Source organism: Anolis carolinensis, chromosome 2 (assembly GCF_035594765.1).
Source record: "Anolis carolinensis isolate JA03-04 chromosome 2, rAnoCar3.1.pri, whole genome shotgun sequence".
In the NCBI taxonomy this organism is placed as follows: Eukaryota; Metazoa; Chordata; class Lepidosauria; order Squamata; family Dactyloidae; genus Anolis; species Anolis carolinensis.
The window spans coordinates 64126797-64145218 of NC_085842.1; the positions used below are offsets into that span (position 1 = coordinate 64126797).

General features: G+C 42.4%; 1 protein-coding gene across 1 annotated transcript in view; it reads left to right on the top strand.

Annotated features, from left to right (window-relative positions):
* Nucleotides 1-1724: 1724 nt before the first annotated feature.
* Nucleotides 1725-18422, top strand: part of podxl2 (podocalyxin like 2) — a 69243-nt gene continuing 52545 nt past the window's right edge. The window contains exon 1 of the mRNA XM_008105296.3: nucleotides 1725-2401. Within this exon, the coding sequence (XP_008103503.2) occupies nucleotides 2356-2401 (46 nt within the window). The 5' untranslated portion in view covers nucleotides 1725-2355. The remainder of the gene's footprint in view (nucleotides 2402-18422) is intronic.

An 18422-nucleotide genomic window follows, 5' to 3' on the forward strand; every position in this document is an offset into this window, starting at 1 on the left:
GTCCTGGGAGCGCAGTCTTACTAATATGTAAATACATGTAAATTTAGCCAATGAATTTAAAGGAAGAAACAGATGATTCATCTTCAATGCATAGATACCTCTATTATTATTGTTACTACTGTTATTGTTGGTTTCACAATATATGATACTATACAATATTTGAACAACTCAAGTTATAGACTCTCAGTGTATTTGGGTTTTGTCCAAAAATCTAGAATTCAGGGAGCTCTTATTATTAGTATTACAATCAACCCTTCGTATCCATGGATTTGGCATCTATGGATTCTGCCACCCACCGCTTGAAAATGTTAAAAAGAAAATTGAAAAGGACATTTTGCCATTTTATATAAGGGATATCATTTTGTTCATACCATTGTATCATACCATTGTATGTAATGGGACTTGAGCTTCCATGGATTTTGATATCCATGTAGGATCCTGGAACCCAGCAGTATCAGGGCCCACTGTATTATAAAGTCATTATATTAAAGTCAGTCCCTTGTAATCACAAATTGGGCATCCACAGATTTCACCATCCACAACTTGAAAATATTTTTTAAAAAAACCACAGAGGAAAGCCTTGATTTTGCCATTTTATATAAGGGACCACCATTTTGCTGCAATATTGTATACAAGTGAAGCCTCCAGTGGTGCAGCAGGTTAAATTGCTGAGCTGCTGAACTTGCTGACCGAAAGGTTGATGGTTTGAATCTGGGGAGTGGGTGAGCTCCCACTGTTAGCCCCAGCTTCTGCCAACCTAACAATCTGAAAACATGCAAATGTGGGTAGATCAATAGGTACTGCTCTGGTGGGAAGGTAATAGTGTTCCATGCAGTCATGCCAGCCACATGACCTTGGAGGGGTCTAAGGACAATGCCGGCTCTTTAGCTTAGAAATGGAGATGAGCACCAACCCCCAGAGATGGACACGACTGGACTTAATGTCAGGGTAAAAACTTTACCTTTACTATTGTTTAAAATTGAAGTTAGCATTCACAGATTTTGATATCTACTGGTTCTGCAACTAAAACTGAGTCACTATCGGTCTACTGTGCCCCATTATGACAATCAGCCTAAGATATCCATGAACTGGGCATCCAAGGAGTCCATCATCTATGGCTTGAAAATATTCCATAAAGATTCCAAAAGTCAAACTTTGATTTTTGCCATTTTATATCAGGGACACCATTTGAGTACTACACCACTGTGTATAAGACCCCTTGGGGGATAGGGTGGTTTTATGAGTCTCCTACTGGAGATAAGGTGAGTTATAAATTTATTATTATTATTATTATTAGGGGCATCCAGGGATTTGGGGACCCATGGGGGGTCCTGGAATATCAAAGGCCCATGGCATCATCATCATCATCATCTATATTCCAAGGCACAGGGCTGCTGCTTGGCTCTGAAATGAGGTTATGGAGCCAAGCTGTTGTGATCCCTGGCACCAAACCCTAGCAGGTATTGGGGGCACTATTATTAGTTTATAGGGCTGATCCTTGGCTCTGCAATCAGATTACGTGGCAAGCTCTTGTGATCCTTGGTGCAATTGATGAAGCCCTGGCTGGTGGTGGGCGATCCAGCCAGCTACTTCTTTGCCTTTCCTGCAGCTGCCCAAGGGACCTTCCCCCAGCAGGTGCCAGCCATGAAGTAGGCAGCCAAGTGGGCGCAGCCTTGGCGAGAGGGACCCCTCCTTCTTCTCCAGGGTCTGGGGAGAGAGGGTCTCCCTCTAGGACCCCGCTGGAAGCTCTGCCCGGGCAGTGGCCGGAATGCAGCCCACTGCGCCAACCGGGCGCAAGGCTTAGCTCTCTTTCCTCCAGCATCTTGGAGAGAGGTCCTGGGGGGAAGGAGCCACCCGTACAAAGCCGGGGCTCCTAGGCTTTGAGAGGGAGTCCCACGCGCTTTCTTCCCCTTCCCTTCAAGAGGGAGAGAAAGAAACCCACGCTTGGCAGTGGCCAAGGAGCCCGGCATCCTCTTCTCGTCCTCTTCCTCCTCCTCCTTTCTGCTGCATTGGCTGCCTTTGGACGGGAGCCTCCTGCGCCCATCTCTATCCCCCTCTTTTTCGCCTTTGCCCCCCACTTGAGGCGAGATCGGAGGGAGGAAGAGGAGGAGGAAGGAGAAGAGGAGGAGGAAGGACCCGCCAAGCGGCAATTGCGGCGGCGGCAGCGGCGGAGGAGGAGGAAGAGTTGCAACTCCTTGCTGGGTGTGTGTAAGGAGGCGATGCTGCTGATGCTGCTGATGCTACAGCCGGGGATCGAGGTCTTGGCTGTGACCAGAAGGGAGCCAGACCTTCAGGCAGCTGCTTGAAGGAGGAGAAGGGGAAGAAGAAGTGGAAGAGGAGAAGAGAGGCGGCATCATGAAGTCTTGGCTGCTCCGGGCGCTGGGTTGCCTCCTGGCCTGGGGTGAGTCTCTTTCCAAAGGCGCCCACGCCCACCCGGGGAAAAAGTCACCTTTGGAGAGGAAAGGAGATTGACAGAGGGGGGAAAGCAAGCTGGACAAAGGAGAGCCCCTCGGAGAAGCGGGAACCAAGGCTGCCATTGCGTCGTGTGGCTTTGAGAGAGTGGGAGGTGCAGGGGTGGTTGTGGCGTGTGGGAAGGTTCCCTGCACAATCCAGGGTGATTGACTGCTGTGAGGGGAGCAGGTGGGTCTTCTGAGAGGGAAAAGCCATTGCCTGGGACTAGGTTGTCCCTATTCTCGCCTGTGGGGAAGAGCAGAGAAGAATAAGGATGAGGATGCAGATCTTGGCAAGCTTTAGTGGTCCGCCAAAGCAAGGGGGCTCCTGTTTGCCTGGCCATTTTGGATGCATCCACACTGCAGAATGAATGCAGTTTGACACCACTTTGGCTGCCATGGCTCCCTGCGGTGGAATCCTGGCTGTTGCAGTTTGGTGAGGCACCTGCACTATTTGGTAGAAAAGGCTCAAGACCTTGTAAAATTACAGCTCCCAAGATTCCATAGCACTGAGTCCTGGCAGTTAAAGTGGTGTCAAGCTGCATTCATCTTACAGTGTAGATCAGTGGTTGCCAACCTGTGGCGCCTGGACCACCAGTGGTCAGCAAGAACTATAATATGGTCCACGGTCTCACCACTACTACTATGCATAATAACACAGCCCAACCAAAAAAAATTCTTGGTGTATTTGCTTTTAGACTGGTTCCTGGAGTTATTTGGGGTGCTGATTCAGAAAATTGGATTGGATAGACCATATCAGCTCTAGATTATTAAATATGGTTTTCTGTGGGCAAGCAGATGGAGACTACTGGATGTCATTTGTTCTGTATCAGAAACTAGAGTTGACGTGGTCTATCCAAAGCAATTTTCTGAATCAGCACCCCAAATAACCAAACCAAATCTAAAGTTGACCAAATACTGATTTGGAATCCTTTTGGTACTTATGTTGGAGAGTGGTTCCTGGTCAAAAAGAAAGCTTGGGAACCAGTGGTGTAGATGCACTCTTTGTTTCCAGCACTCTCCTTTGGAGTAGAGGGCTTCTCTCCCCCTCTAAGGGATTGGCTTTGGCTTCCTTCAGCTTTTCCTCCTCTTACAGGAGTTTGGGTAGTCAGCTGAATGAAACTAGTTTGCCTTCTGTTCAAGCACATTTGACCATAGATTGGCTCTGAAAGTTTCCATTTGCTCTTCTAAAGGTGAACTTGCACCCTTTCTTGACACCTCCTTTCTGGTGGTTCCTTAACTGGAGGGTATCTTCATGTGAAGGAAATTGTTTTTCTTCCAATGCTGTCTCACCACACTTCTTTTCTTTAGTAAACAAACAGCGTCATGAGATGTCAGTGATTGCTAAGCTTTAATCCTCCAAGTGTTGTCCACTTAACTCCCATTGGCTTACTTGACCAATGATCAGGGATTTGTGGAGCTGAGGTCCACAATATCCAGAGCCCACAGTTTGGAAGACAATACATGGCTTTAAGCCATGCCATTTCAAGTGGCTTGGATTGAAAGTTGTCCAGCACATTTCCTTGTGTGATAAGGTTGTGTCTCTATGGGGAGGAAACAGGTGGGTGGATGAGTAGTTTAGACGTTCTTTGGATGGAGTGGAATTTCAGTCTACAGAAGATCCTAACTCAAGTGTTAGCCCAGCTTCAGCATTGTCACAATTGTATGTCTGCTTAATTGAACACCTTTGAGGGAAACTGATGATTTGCCACATGACTGTAACCTGCAGTGAGCTATAGCGAACTGGACATCTAGTGTGGCATATATCAACACTACATGCCTTTGGAAAAAACAAATGTGATATTTTATGTCTTGAACATGCATATATAAAACATGTACAGGGGCCCTTGATAATCACTGGGGTTTGGTTCCGGGATCTCCATGAACACCAACATTCGTGGATGCTTAAGTTCCATTATATGCAGTGGTGCACAGAAATGGTATCCCTTATATAAAATAGCAACATTGAGGTTTGCTTTTTGGATTTTTTTAAATAAAAAAACCAGTCTATGGTTGTGAAATCAATGGATATGGAGGACCCACTGTACAGATATAATCACAATAGTTTACTTTTTCTGCTCCCAATTTCCCCAATATGCCAAAATCTGTTCCAGAATTAGAAAGGAAAACGAGTCCATGGATTCCTCTGTACCATGAGCTTTTGTGTGGTACAGTTTTGAAGAACATCATGGACTTGTGTGGAATTTGCTAACGGCAGCAAAGATTTCAATTACTGAGAGTTGTGGTGAGTCAGCTAGCCCTTCTTTGCAAGAAAGATTAGTAAATAACTAAGTTAATTTAAAATATTGGGTTGAGGGATGAGGATAAGACTTAACATTTGATATAATTGGATATCGGCATGGATAAGAAATGTTCTTTGGTGAGACCAGTTGTTTCATACTGAATCATATATTTCAATATTTGTATTTTTAACCATTTTGTCACAGAATGTACAAAGCCTAGAGAACTCTGAAAATAACCTCGGTGTTGGCATGCTTTCTGCAGATTCCTGCATACTGCTATATTTCCCTCCAGGGACAATATCCAGAATCGCTCTGTACAGCTCCGAGAATCTTCATTTAAATGAACTCATAACCTTCTCCGTCTCCTCTGTCTCAGTTTTCGCCCTCTGGTTGCTTTGACTGCACGTCATAAACTTTCCATCACCAGAAAATATGGTGTTGGAAAGGACTGATACCAGATTAGATGCTAGCTCTAAGGAGTCTAATCTTGTAAATTTGAAAAGGGGCTGGTGTATTAATTAAAGCCGATTAAGTACAGAAGTAATTATAATTAGAATAGATAGGAAGGCTGTGCTTCTAATTTTATATATAATCGTATTGAGGATATTTAAAGATGGAGACTCCCTTCCAAAAAAAGGATGGTGGAAGGGGATTCTTTTTTTTTTTTTTTGTAAATACTATGTCAGATAGTAATCCCAGTAAACATTGTGAAAATGGAACAGGTCATTTCAAAAAATCATTTGATAGCAATGGACCTGAAAGAATGAAGGCCAACTGGTCATTTGGGCAGTGATGGGATTAAAGTAATTGTCCTTCTGCTTATAAATTGCATCCAGGTGTACTTCTGGAAGGCATAGGTATAAGTCACCGTGGCCTAATAGATCAGTGCTTCTTAAACTATGTAATGCAGGAGATTGGCATCCCATTGTTCTAGGGATTGGCACCATATTTGTGACCATTGGCTATGATAAGTGAACGAACCCAGAGGATGTTCACCAATGCGTCTTCTTCATCCTGGAAAGAAGTGACAAGTGGAGTGCTGCAGGGTTCTGTCCTGGGCCCGGTTCTGTTCAACATCTTTATTAATGACTTAGATGAAGGGTTAGAAGTCATGATCATTAAGTTTGCAGACAACACCAAATTGGGATAACCAATACTCCAGAAGACAGGAACAGAATTCCGAACAATCTTAACAGATTAGAGAGATGGGCCGAAACTTACAAAATGAAATTGAACAGAGACAAATGCAAGATAGTCCACTTAGGCAGAACAGGAGATGCCTGGCTCGAGAGCAGTACGTGTGAAAAAGATCTTGGAGTCCTCATGGACAACAAGTTAAACATGAGCCAACAGTAACATGTGGCGGCAAAAAAAGCCAATGGTATTTTGGCCTGCATAAACAAGAGTACAGTGTCTAGATCCAGGGAAGTCTTGCTACCCCTCTATTCTGCCTTGGTCAGACCACACCTGGAATCCTGTGTCCAATTCTGGGCACCACAATTGAAGGGAGATGTTGACAAGCTGGAATGTGTCCAGAGGAGGGCAACTAAAATGATCAAGGGTCTGGAGAACAAGCTCTATGAGGAGCGACTTAGAGGACTGGGTATGTTTAGCCCGCAGAAGAGAAGGCTGCGAGGAAATATGATAGCCATGTATAAATATGTGAGGAGAAGTCATAGGAAGGAGGGTGCAAGCTTGTTTTCTGCTTCTCTGGAGACTAGGATGCAGAACAATGACTTTAAACTACAGGAAAGGAAATTCCGCCTGAACATGAGGAAGAACTTCCTCACTGTGAGAACTGTTCAGCAGCGGAACTCTCTGCCCTGGAGTGTGGTGGAGGCTCCTTCTTTGGAGGTTTTTAAGCAGAGGCTGGATGGCCATCTATCGGGGGTGCTTTGAATTCAGTTTTCCTGCTTCTTGGCAGGGAGTTGGACTGGATGGCTCACGAGGTCTCTTCCAACTCTATGATTCTATAAATTGTTGTGTTATTTCCTGGAAATTTACTGTGAACCAACAGCCGTGGTTCATGGACTGATAGTGGCCCACATACCTCCACTTTTAGTAGTACTGCAGTGCATGGTGTAATGGGTCCAGTGTCCGAGAGAAATCAGGTTTCTGAACTGAGACCATCATTAATATTTGGGAAATGCCTGTTTTTAGTCCCAGACTTTCAGAAGTGCCTTGTGCATACTTTCTGGACCAAATAAAAAACTCTAGATGTGCTTATAGGTAAACTGATATTAATTAATATGCTACCTAATCAAAATGCTCACTCCTGATGATGGATATTATGTATGTGAGATAGCATTAGTACAGGGTGCTATGTCTTTCTGTGCAGTTCCTTTCACCAAGGTTTGAAAACCAAGACTCCCACTTACAACCATATCTTGAAGTGCAGCTTTTTTGTTTTTGAAATCTCTTTTGGTTGCTCTCAGCAGTAAGAAATTTACAGAAGATAAACATACAAGCAAAGAGTTTTCAGATTTTTTTAAAAACAAAACAAAACCATACTAAGTTTATTATGCTACTGTTACTATTTTATTGCTTTACTATGTTAGTTTTGTATGCATTTTATTTTGTTTCATTGTAATTGTTTGGGCTTGGCCCCATGTTAGTCGCCCTGAGTCCCTTCAGAGAGATGGAGGCGAGATACAAAAATAAAGTTGTTGTTGTTGTTGTTGTTGTTGTTGTTGTTGTTGTTGTTGTTAAAACCAGGTCTGCATTGCTTTTTCTCTCTCACTTTCCTAAGAAATGAGTGATATATCTATACATTTTGTCAGAGAACACAGTTAACCTTTAGCTCTTTGTGGTTCCGAATTCTTAGGGAGAACAGACTCTGCCTCTTCCCCTTTGCCTCTTCCCCAGCACTCTCGTTCCATGTAACCTATTTATTCTGTGTGATAGATTGTTGCAAAATGTGATTTTATTTTATTTTTGGACTAAGCCCAAAAAACCATGGATGAAGTGGAGAACATTGTTTAGGAGACTCAAGGGGGGGTTGGATGAAGGGTTAAGCCTTCCCTCCCAGTGCTCCATACCCTTATAGTGATTCCCATAACAAGGAGCCCTCTCTAAAACTGTCATTAAAGAAAAGAGTAATTTGTAGTTTGGCTTTGTTGAGTCCAACTGCATCAAAGATGGTAGAGTGCCACCCTTCAGAGGTTACAGATTCCAGCATTCCTTTCCATTGACTATGCTGGCTGGGGCTGCTGGGACCCGCAATCCAGCAGTATCCAGGGAAGTGGGTGAATTGACTTCCACTATGATCTGCATGTTGTCTTTAATATAGCCTATTTTGTTTTAGAGTAGATGGTGAGCCAGCTATACATTGATATGTCACTCTAGGCATGAAACACAAACTCCAAAGCTGTATTGGTTTGGCCTTCCACCTCTTGGCCATACCATCCACATACCATCTCTGTAGTTTCAATTCTCCATTTGTGAAATGGGGCTCTTAAGGCCTTTTATTGTGGGACTGTGGACAGAATGAAATGGAGAACCATGTTAAAAGGGCCACAAAAATAATTAATAGTTTGTGAGTTTTGTGCTGGAGTGCATAGCTTCTTGACCTTGTAGCTGTAAATACATCCTCTGACTATGAGCTTAGGAAGGTTTCTAACTTGACATTGTGGAAAACTTAAGCTCTTCCAGTTCTTGGGCTACTGTGACAAAGCCTTTAAAGAAGTTGTAGCATCTTTCATCAAAAGGGGTTCTTCTATAAAGGATGAGAAAAAAGTGCTGAAGCTTTCAAAGTTCCTTTGATATTTCACAAATATAAAAGGTATGTCATCTCTGTTTGACCTCCTGCAAATAACAGCAGGTGATGGCTGGGTTTAGTAAAACATGAAACAAATACTTCCTTTCCATAAAAGTCACCAAGGCTTTAAAGGCTGAAAATGATGGGTAAATTAATTAGGCAATTCAGAGTATTTTCCAGTCATTGGGAAACAGTAAGTAGAAATCCTGTGATTTTTTAAAACAAGAAGATATAAGTAGAGACCTACAAAAGTTCAAAAGTACTTCCTGCTTATAAATCATCATATTCACTTTCTCTCTTCCTCCTACACTCACATTCACACATTCTCTTTCTCCTGTTCTGATGGTCTATTATTTGATTTGATTACTAATTTATATTGTCGTAGGTCACCTTTTGACAAAAAGTTAAAAAGCAAATCAGAACAAAGGATTAAATAAAATTCATCAATAATACATTAAAATGCAACAGTGGGAATCATTAGCAAACAAAGTGTAATGGAGAGCAGAAACTAATTAAAAAAATTAACTGAACTAAAACAAGATTTAAAACCTCCAATGTGTTTTTAATATGCAGAAAATATATATAAAAAAACACTTTCTAATGCCACAAAAATGTTAAATTAGTTACTTGTGGATCTCTTTATACAGTAGTCCACAACTGTAAAGGTCTTCCCATCTCATTTATCTTACTCTGACTTCAAAACATGCTGAACACACTTTGTTTCCAAGCTTCCTTAGACTTCACAAGAAGGTATATGATGAATGGAAAAGAAACAGAAGAAACAGGATAGCAGGATTGGTCAGAGTGAAGGAAATGGCTTCTGTTTCCTTTCTTCAGTCACCTGTTCCCATGAGAGCTTCAAGGCTAAAGTGAGTAGGTGGATTCTTGCTGGGATATGACTTGGGATTACAAGCCCTATGGTTATGTGTGCTTGAAGCCTTCAGGCGGGATACTTATTATATTTTAAATAAACAAGATGAGTTATATAAATCAATGCTTTGCTTACTCATGCATCCCCTTTACATCATGAGCAATCAAACCAGAAAGTCATTGTTTCTCATTTTCTTCTGAGTTTGAAAACTGTGATTATCTACTTAAGAAAAATCAGGATGTTTAAAAAAAACAACCTGGAATTATTTTGAAGAAAGGGGTCCTGTTTTCCAGGACTGGATTAAACAGGAAATAGTAAAATCATAGATTCATGGAGTTGGAATTGGCCTCATGGGCCAACAAGCCCAATCTCCTGTTTGATGCACACTAGAGCATCCCCAGCAGGTAGCTGTCCAGGCTCTTTTGAAGACATCTAGAAAAGGAGACCATACCAGCTCTATAAGCAACTGTTCTTACTGTCAGGAAGTTCCTTCTAATGTTCAACTAAAATCTCATGTAGACCTGATCCTGCTTTGAAAGATTTAAAGAGGTCAGTCATACCACCCCTCAGCCATCTAAAATAATAGAATTATAGAACTAGAAAAGACCACCAGAGTCATCTAGTCCAACCCCATCCTGCCACACAGCAACACACAATCAAAGCACCCCTGACGGGTAGACATCCAGCCTCTGCTTAAAAGCCTCCAGAGAAAAGAGACTCCACCATGCTCTGAGACAGCTGAACAACGCTTTCTATCAAGAAGTTCTTCCTAATGTTTAAGTGGAATCTCTTTTGTAGTTTGAATACATTGCCCTGGGTCCTAGTCTTTGGAGCAGCAGAAAACAAGCTTGCTCCCTACTCCATATGACATCCTTTCAAATATTCAAACATGCTATCGTGTCCCCTCTTAACCTCCTCTTCTCCAAGCTAAACATAGCCAGTTCCTTTAGCCACCTCGCATAGAGCTTGGCTTCCAGATCTTTTATCATTTTGGTCACTTTTCTTTGGACACACTGTTAATATCCTCTTGGATTGTGGTGCCCAGAACCAGACCCAGCATCCCAGGTGAGATCTTATCTCCATCAGGTTAGCCCAACCCCTTCAAGCTTTTCTCATAAGTTTTGTTCTTCATATTTTGCTATTATGCTCTCTATACATAGCTAACCCCTGGCGGCACAGTGTGTTAAAGTGCTGAGCTGCTGAACTTGCGGACCAAAAGGTGCCAGGTTCAGATCCTGGGAGCGGAATGAGCGCCCGCTGTTAGCCCCAGCTCCTGCCAACCTAGCAGTTCGAAAACATGCAAATGTGAGTAGAACAATAGGTACCGCTCCGGTAGGAAGGTAATGGCGCTCCATGCAGTCATGCCGGCCACATGACCTTGAAGGTGTCTACGGACAATGCCGGCTCTTCGGCCTAGATGCGCACCAACCCCCAGGGTCGGTCACGACTGGACTTGTCAGGGGAAAACCTTTATCTTTACCTTTATATAGCTAACCAGGGGCTTTCTAGTTTAATTGTGGAAGGAAAGATGTGTGTTGGCAATACTCTCATTTATGTTTCATATCCTCTTCAGTTAGATCTGACTGCTCAATCTGGGCTTCTGTCACTCCTTGCCCCTGACCATGGGAAGCAGAAACAAATGTGCCTAGGTGATGGGATTCCTCCTGTAAACATAAAATGGGTAAAATATTTAGTTAACTTTCTAATTAACATTGTTTTCCAATTATGAAATTAGAAATAAGTAATGTTATTGTATTTCCACTTGATGGGTAGCTTATTCTTATTTGTTCAGAAGTATGTCTCAATCTCAATTAAATGGATTCAGAACTGCATTTATTTTATGTTCTGTCCCCTCTCCCCCCCCCCCCCCCCGAATGTGAGGTGGCTTTCAAAATAGTTTTTCAAAGGAATACTATAAAATGTATATAAAATGTAAATTAAATTGATTATCACAAACTAAATTTAACTACAGTACTTTCAAATTCTACACTAATTAAAATTAAAATACTATAGTTTAGTGCAGCCATTTGAAAACACAGCTGATAGAAGGTCTATAGGGAGGAAAGTAGCCTAATGTCCCTTTGAAGAAAGTTTAATGATCTAAGAGCAACCAGCAAGAAGGCCATCCCACAGTCTCACCATATTTAACTTTGAAAGGAGGGGGCTAAAGAGAAGAGCCTCTCTTACAGGACTTAAATCCAAGACAAGATTATATGAAAAAATATGATTTTTCACATTGTTGACATCTTTTTTAAATCACTAGATTAACCTAGCTACTCTTTCAGAATTTAATATCATTGTGCTGAGTGATATAACACCATTGGTTTAAAATATTCAGGGGGTTGGTTTGTCCAATTCCATTTCAGGAAAGGCAATAGTTTCTTCCATTATGATATGTTTAGCTTTCCATAATGAGATCCTCCATCTGCCATTCACAGGATTGATTATAGTCCTTGGAAATCCCTGGAGTTCTCATTCATATAATGGCTCCTAAATAATTTTATGGTGATGAGAGGTGGCAGACACAGTCTGGAGGTAACTACATTCTTTGCTAATTAGTAACCAGTGAATCTTGTGGCAGTTCAAAGACATGAACTAAGTTTCCTGCATCTTCTGGAGACATGGACCTTTTTTTGGCTGAGGTCATGAATGGAGGTGGCCATAATGCATTTTCTCAAGTACAGTATACCCTGTAGTTCAATGGTTCAGTTCATCTGGGTCCCCAGATGTTTTGGCCTTCAACTCCCAGAAATCCTAACAGCTGGTAAACTGGCTGGGATTTCTGGGAGTTGTAGGCCAAAGCACCTGGGGACCCACAGGTTGAGAACCACTGCTGTAGATTAAGCTTACCGTTTTGTGTGTGATTAATTGGGAATATCTCTGTGTGTAGGCAATGCTGTAAAGCAGTGCTTCCCAAACTATCTGATGTGGAGGACTGGAATTCCTGTTCCCTTCCCCCCTCCCAGTTTGCCAGGAACCAATACCCTACTTGTGGCCATTGGCTACAGTTGGTTCTCTCTGTTTTGGAAACTCACCAGTGACCTGTAGCCAGTGGCTCATGGATCAACACCAGTCTATGGGCTACCACTTTGGGTAGGACCACTGCAAGGTTGCTTTCAGGCAGCTCTGCTAGTCAAAAAACACTGTGCAGTTTCTTTGTCTTTCTATCCTTAAAAGATTTTCTGTCATAAGAAGTAAGATGGAAGAAGAGGAGGGAAAACAACAGAGGATTATAAATGCATTGCCTTAACAATGATGTCATCTCCTGTACATTTCCATGTATAATGATCACTCTATACAAGTTATGCTTTATTTTCTTCTGTCATGATGACTGTGTATTACTTCCAGTATCAAGGCCAGCACGTCTCTGAATACCTGTATGTTCAGAAATATCAGCAGGATAGTTATGTCCCCCAGGTGGGCCTTCCAGGAGATGTCATGTTGGTCACTGTATGCTTGATTGGCTTGTGGGTTCTTTTTGGTCTTATCCTGGTTTTTGGTGCTTGCCTTCAAATTATCTTTGACTTATGGAAAATTTAAGGCAAGTTTTCTGCTTGAGAAGATTTATTCAAGTTTGCCATTGCCTTCCTCTGAGGGTCAGGGAGTATGACTTGCCCAGGGTCATCCAGTGGGTTTCATGGCTCTGTGGGGATTTGAACCCTGGTTTCCAAAGTTGTAATACAGCACTCAAACCAGTCACTATATCACCCTGGCTTATCTGATCTTGAGTGTGTGGAGCAGGGATGGCTCTTATATTCTTGAAACATTCTTCTGAAAGCCTTTTAAGTATAGTTCTCAGCAGCTGAAAATTAAGAATGTAGATGCCATTAGGCTGGCTATATTGAAAACTGAAGACAAAGCAACATGTGTTCAAGATTGTGTTTAAACCTATCACTATGATCAAGAAGTAGCACTGAAAGCTCTTCAGCTGAGTTCCTGTTGGGTGTGTGATTGTGTCTACATCCTCAGTTACACCCACTTGAATGCAAACTAGAGGTAAAACCTTCCCACAGATGGAAAGAAGGATTTTTTCTTCCCTTTCCTCCCTTCCAAATACCTTTGTGTGTGTACTGCTGTGATTCAGCGGCTGCCCATTGTAATGGCTACCTAGGATCTTAAGGACACAGTGTGACTTCTTGAAAACTAGGTGTTATGAATTAATAATGTGGGAAGGGTCAGGCGGTTTATGACTCATGTCCTATTTGTGGGATTTTGATAGGTATCCAGTTGGCCATTGTAGAAAACGAGATACTGGTCTAGATTGACTGATACATATTACTGTAAGCCGCTTTGAGTCTCCTTGGAGAGAAAGGCGGGGTAAAAGTGATGTAAATAAATAAGTAAATATTAGCATTCTTGCTGTTTCTTGTTGTTATATTTATATTGCACTGTTTCTCCATTTTGGGACTCAAGGAGACTTACAGCCACCAAAACAAACATAGGCTATAAAATCTAAAAATGTAATTAAACAATCAAAAAGTTAAATCCTGTTCAAACATATACTATTCAAAACAAAACAACAAATAGACAATGCAGCACATTATGCAAGATCCATTCCCCTAAGCAACCAGTCTTCAAAGGCCTGCTGAAGCAAAAACAGTCTTCAGCTCCTGCAGCGAGAAAGCAAGAAGGATGCCAGCCTAACCTCTCTGCAAAGGGTGTCCCAGAGCCTGGAGCCATAAGCACGATAATGCTCTAAGTGGCACTAGATGGGTTTTGCTTGACTAATTCTGTATTGGTTGCTCTGTTCAACTCCATCAAACTGGGATGGCTGCAAACTCTATAAAATCAGGCTTTTTAAGGACATTTCACTTAATTATTGGTATGAAATTTTTAAATAATTATATCGATACTCCAAGGGGGAGCTGTAAGTATATCCATACCCCAGACCCCACAGTATAATCTATCTTTTCGTCACACAGAACTAAGGAATGGTGCTGTATGATGTTGAGGATAAATAGGCATCATGTCAACACTGAAATAGTTTTTCATGGTTTTATGACATTCTATAACTGATGACTGGGCAAATTTTCTCCCAGTTATCAATGATGCAATAAACAAATTGTCTTTAAAAACCAGTATATGCCATTCACATTGTATTAGAATTACAGAATTGGAAGAGACCACAAAAGCCATCCAGTCTGATCCCCTGCCACGCAGGAATATGCAATAATATCAACATGTCCTGGATGAGCTTGCATGCAAGGAAGAAATAGCTTAGGTGGAGAACTTGCCTTGTTTTGCCTTGCCAGAAGCATGTAGTATATTTTCTCAGCACAAACTCTTCCCACAGTGCCTTGGCAGAAAACCATTGGTAACACAACTTTGAAAAGGCTCTTGTTCGGAGCTTGAGAGAAGCCAATGTTGGCATTGTCTTTTCCCCCAAATTATTTTGTTTGAGGACTCCTATCCAACATTTTTTCTACTGTCATCCTGCCTTTTGAAACTGAGGGCTTTGCATTGCCCTTGACTTTCAGGGTGTTCCTTGGCACCAGAAGCAAAGGACACATTCAAAAGACAACATAGCCCTCTCTATGTTGTCTCTATGACCATGTTGGCGGCACTACTTCCCTGCATGGAAGCAGGATCTCTACTGTGTCTTGCAAGCCTCACCCTAACCCAGGTCCCCATGCATGGAAATCCTACTTAAAAACAGACAGAAGAATGTGATTTGTATCCCTTGCGGTGGAAAAACCAGAGCACCACATGATAACAGTTTCTGACACAGGTGGACAGAGGTTGAATTATACTCTTAGAAAAGCATCTATGTGTGTGAGTCTGTCTGAAAAAATAGATAATGCTAGTGATCTGCTGGCTTGCAGTTTTGTTCACCCCCATTCACCCAGCCTAACTTTAGCTACATCATGGCTCATTAGACTAACATTTGCCTCCTCCTTTTTTGCCACTAGCCCAGATAATATACAGGACTCCTGAGAATGTGGGTGTGCTAGCATCTCCGTGGGGTGCCTGCCTCTTTCCCTGCTTGGTCTGTGCCAGAGGAATGCTGACCTCTTGCCTATGTTTTCTGCAGTTCTAATTAGAAGTGATTGCTCTGCTGGGCTTCCTAATCCTGCATTCAGAGTGTTCTACTGATAAATAAAATACTGGCAGCCAAAAAGAAGGGGGAAGGAGAGACAGAAAAGGGTTGCAGGCAGTGGCCGCTCATGGCCGATAGGTTAGTGGCTCCATTTTAGGTTATAGTGTGAACTTTAATGGAGACCCCAGTGGTGCAGCGGATTCAACTGCTGAGCTGATGAACTTGTTGACTGAAAGGTCAGCAGTTTGAATCTGGGGAGCAGGGGGAGCTCCTGCTGTTAGCCCCAGCATCCACCAACCTAGCAGTTTGAAAACATGCAAATATGAGTAGATCAATAAGTACCCCTCTGCACCAACCCCCAGAGTCGGACACGACTAGACTTTATGTAAGGGAAAAGCTTTACCTTTACTTTTAATGGAACTATCCAGGGTGCTGGGGCATAGTCAGTGGTTGCTTATGGCTCCCATGTTAGTGACACTTCCAAGTTATAGTGTGAGCTTTGCAAGGAGCTGGGCATTTTTGCGCATGATAAAGTTCGGCTCTTCTGCCTCTTTAAATTTTAGACTATAACCAGGAGTAGATTTACTGTCTCACTGACATGGCACCATTGCTTCTGGGTATATAATTCATTTCCTAGAAGGCAAGCACCAAGATTGGGTCCTTTTGGAGAAATAATCCTGGGGAGATAGGACAAAAGAGCTTTGTGTGAAGTCCTGGCCATGTCCCTAGACACTGAGATTGTGTCTTCCCGATTTTTCAAACCTACAGCTTGGAGGAGCATCCAGCACGTTTGTACCACCTGTGCTGTGCTGCATATTCCTAATGCATGCAGATACGATGCCAGCTCAATAAAGACATTGCAGGGGCTGTGCAAGTACTGAGATGTCTCATACCCGCCATTTCTGTATCAAGACAAATGCTTCATCCTGCTCCAGGTCTGTTTGCAGAAGGAATGTGACACATCACGATGGCACAAAGTTTGTGTCGACTCACTGTTTTCCTCCCCATCCAGTCAAGCTGTGATGTGCGGCAGGGAAACAATAACAGGAAGAGGGTGGCTGAGATGGTAAGCCCACAAATCCTTCAAATCCTCCTTGTAATGAGATGGTTTTTCTATGGGATGTTACCCAGCTTCTATCAGCCTTGTGAAAAGAGCATGTTTGGTCTTTTCAGTGATCAAAGCGGATGTTCGCAAGCAGCTTCTCAGTTTTCACAGAGCCAAATATTCTCTTTTACACCTCCACCCTATCTAATTATTCCTTCTGTGTTATCTAAAGGGATGGAATTAAAATGAATCTCATCTCACCCCAGTTCTCATTGTATTGCAAAAGAGCGCCTATAATAGCAGGAGAAAGACAATAGTGGGTTGGCAAAGGGATTTGTTCTTAGCACTAATTTATGCTCAGTTTTGCAACTGTCTCCCAATAAAAATTGTTTTGCTCAAGTCATCACTAATTGTCTGTCTTTTGCAAAGATAGGATCCTGGTTTTACAGCAGCTGGATAAAGCTGGAAAGATCTCAGAAAGGGGTTTACTGTTTCTGAACATTGAAGTTCTAAACTTTGCTATTCCATTTAATAACGATTGGCAGATCCAACCTCCATAACCTTACTTAATCCTTTCAAAAAGCAATCTAAGCATTTTGTGGCAATGAATTCCATAAGCCAATTATGTATCTTGCGAAGAAGCACTAGCTTCAATTTGAGCTGAACTTATTGCTGCATCAAATCCACCTAAAGTGCTTGTTTGATGCATGGCTTACTGTCTCCACACTTTACTTAGTTTTATTCTGCCTTGCAGTCTTTTTTCCAAAGTGGCGACATATAACAGGGATTTCTTAATATCTCTGCCTGCTTTTTCCGATCAGCAGCCTGTGTGGAAGGGGACACCAATAGCAGATGCTGCCTTTAGCTGATCATTGTTCTCCTGTCTCATGTGATTATCAATAAATGACCGTTTTTGACCCAGCTCCCTGTTTTAAATAACATCTGCTCCTGGACAAATGCTTGCACACCAGTCGGGGAGCCTCTCAAATCAAAGCTGGATATAAACAGAAGCAGGTCACCATGGAGACCTTCTCTAGCCACCCCACTTCCAGCTGCAAAATTGTTCTGGGTGAGGAATTTCACATCACAGATTGACAGGAAGCATAAAGAAAAAATGGGGTGCATCCACACCACAGAATTAATGTAGTTTGACACCACTTAACTGCCAAGGCTCATTGCTACAGCATACTGGGATTTGTAGTTTGCCCACACACTAGGACTATTTCACAGAGAAGGCCAAATTATAGCCCCATAACATTGGGCCATGGCAGTTAAAGTGGTGTCAAGCAGTATTAATTCTATAGTGTAAATGCACCCTTTGTTTATTGCGTTTAATACATGAAAAATGGGAATTGGACAGGCTTTCAGACGATGGACTGTAACTCTCAGCATTGATCACAATTAATTGTGTTAACAGGAGTCATCCAGGGCTGATGAGAGTTGCAATCTAACCACATCAGGGGTCTTATTTGTTTCCCAGGAGCCAGTGTTGCATACTGGTTTGAACACTGGACTACATCTCTGGAGAACAGGGTGTGATTACTCACTTGCGCATGCAAAGCCACTGGGTCACCATAGGCAAGTCACACTTTCAGCCTCAGAAAACCCAGTAATAGTTCACTCTAAATCAGAAAATGACTTGAAGGAACACAACAACAACAGCAGCATCAGTAACAACAACAACAACAAAAAGGACACAAAATTAGGGTGCCTAGTTAGCCCCCAATAGCACAGAGTTAAACTGCTGAGCTGCTGAACTTGCTGACTGAAAAGGTCGGTGGTTTGAATTTAGGGAGCGGGGTGAGCTCCCACTGTTAGCCCCAGCTTCTGCCAACCTAGCAGTTCGAAAACATGCATATGTGAGTAGATCAATAGGTACCACTCCAGTGGGAAGGTAACAGCACTCCATGCAGTCATGCCAGCCACGTGACCTTAGAGATGTCAATGGACAATGGCGGCTCTTTGGTTTAGAAATGGAGATGAGCACCAAGCCCCAGAGTCGGACACAACAAGATTTAA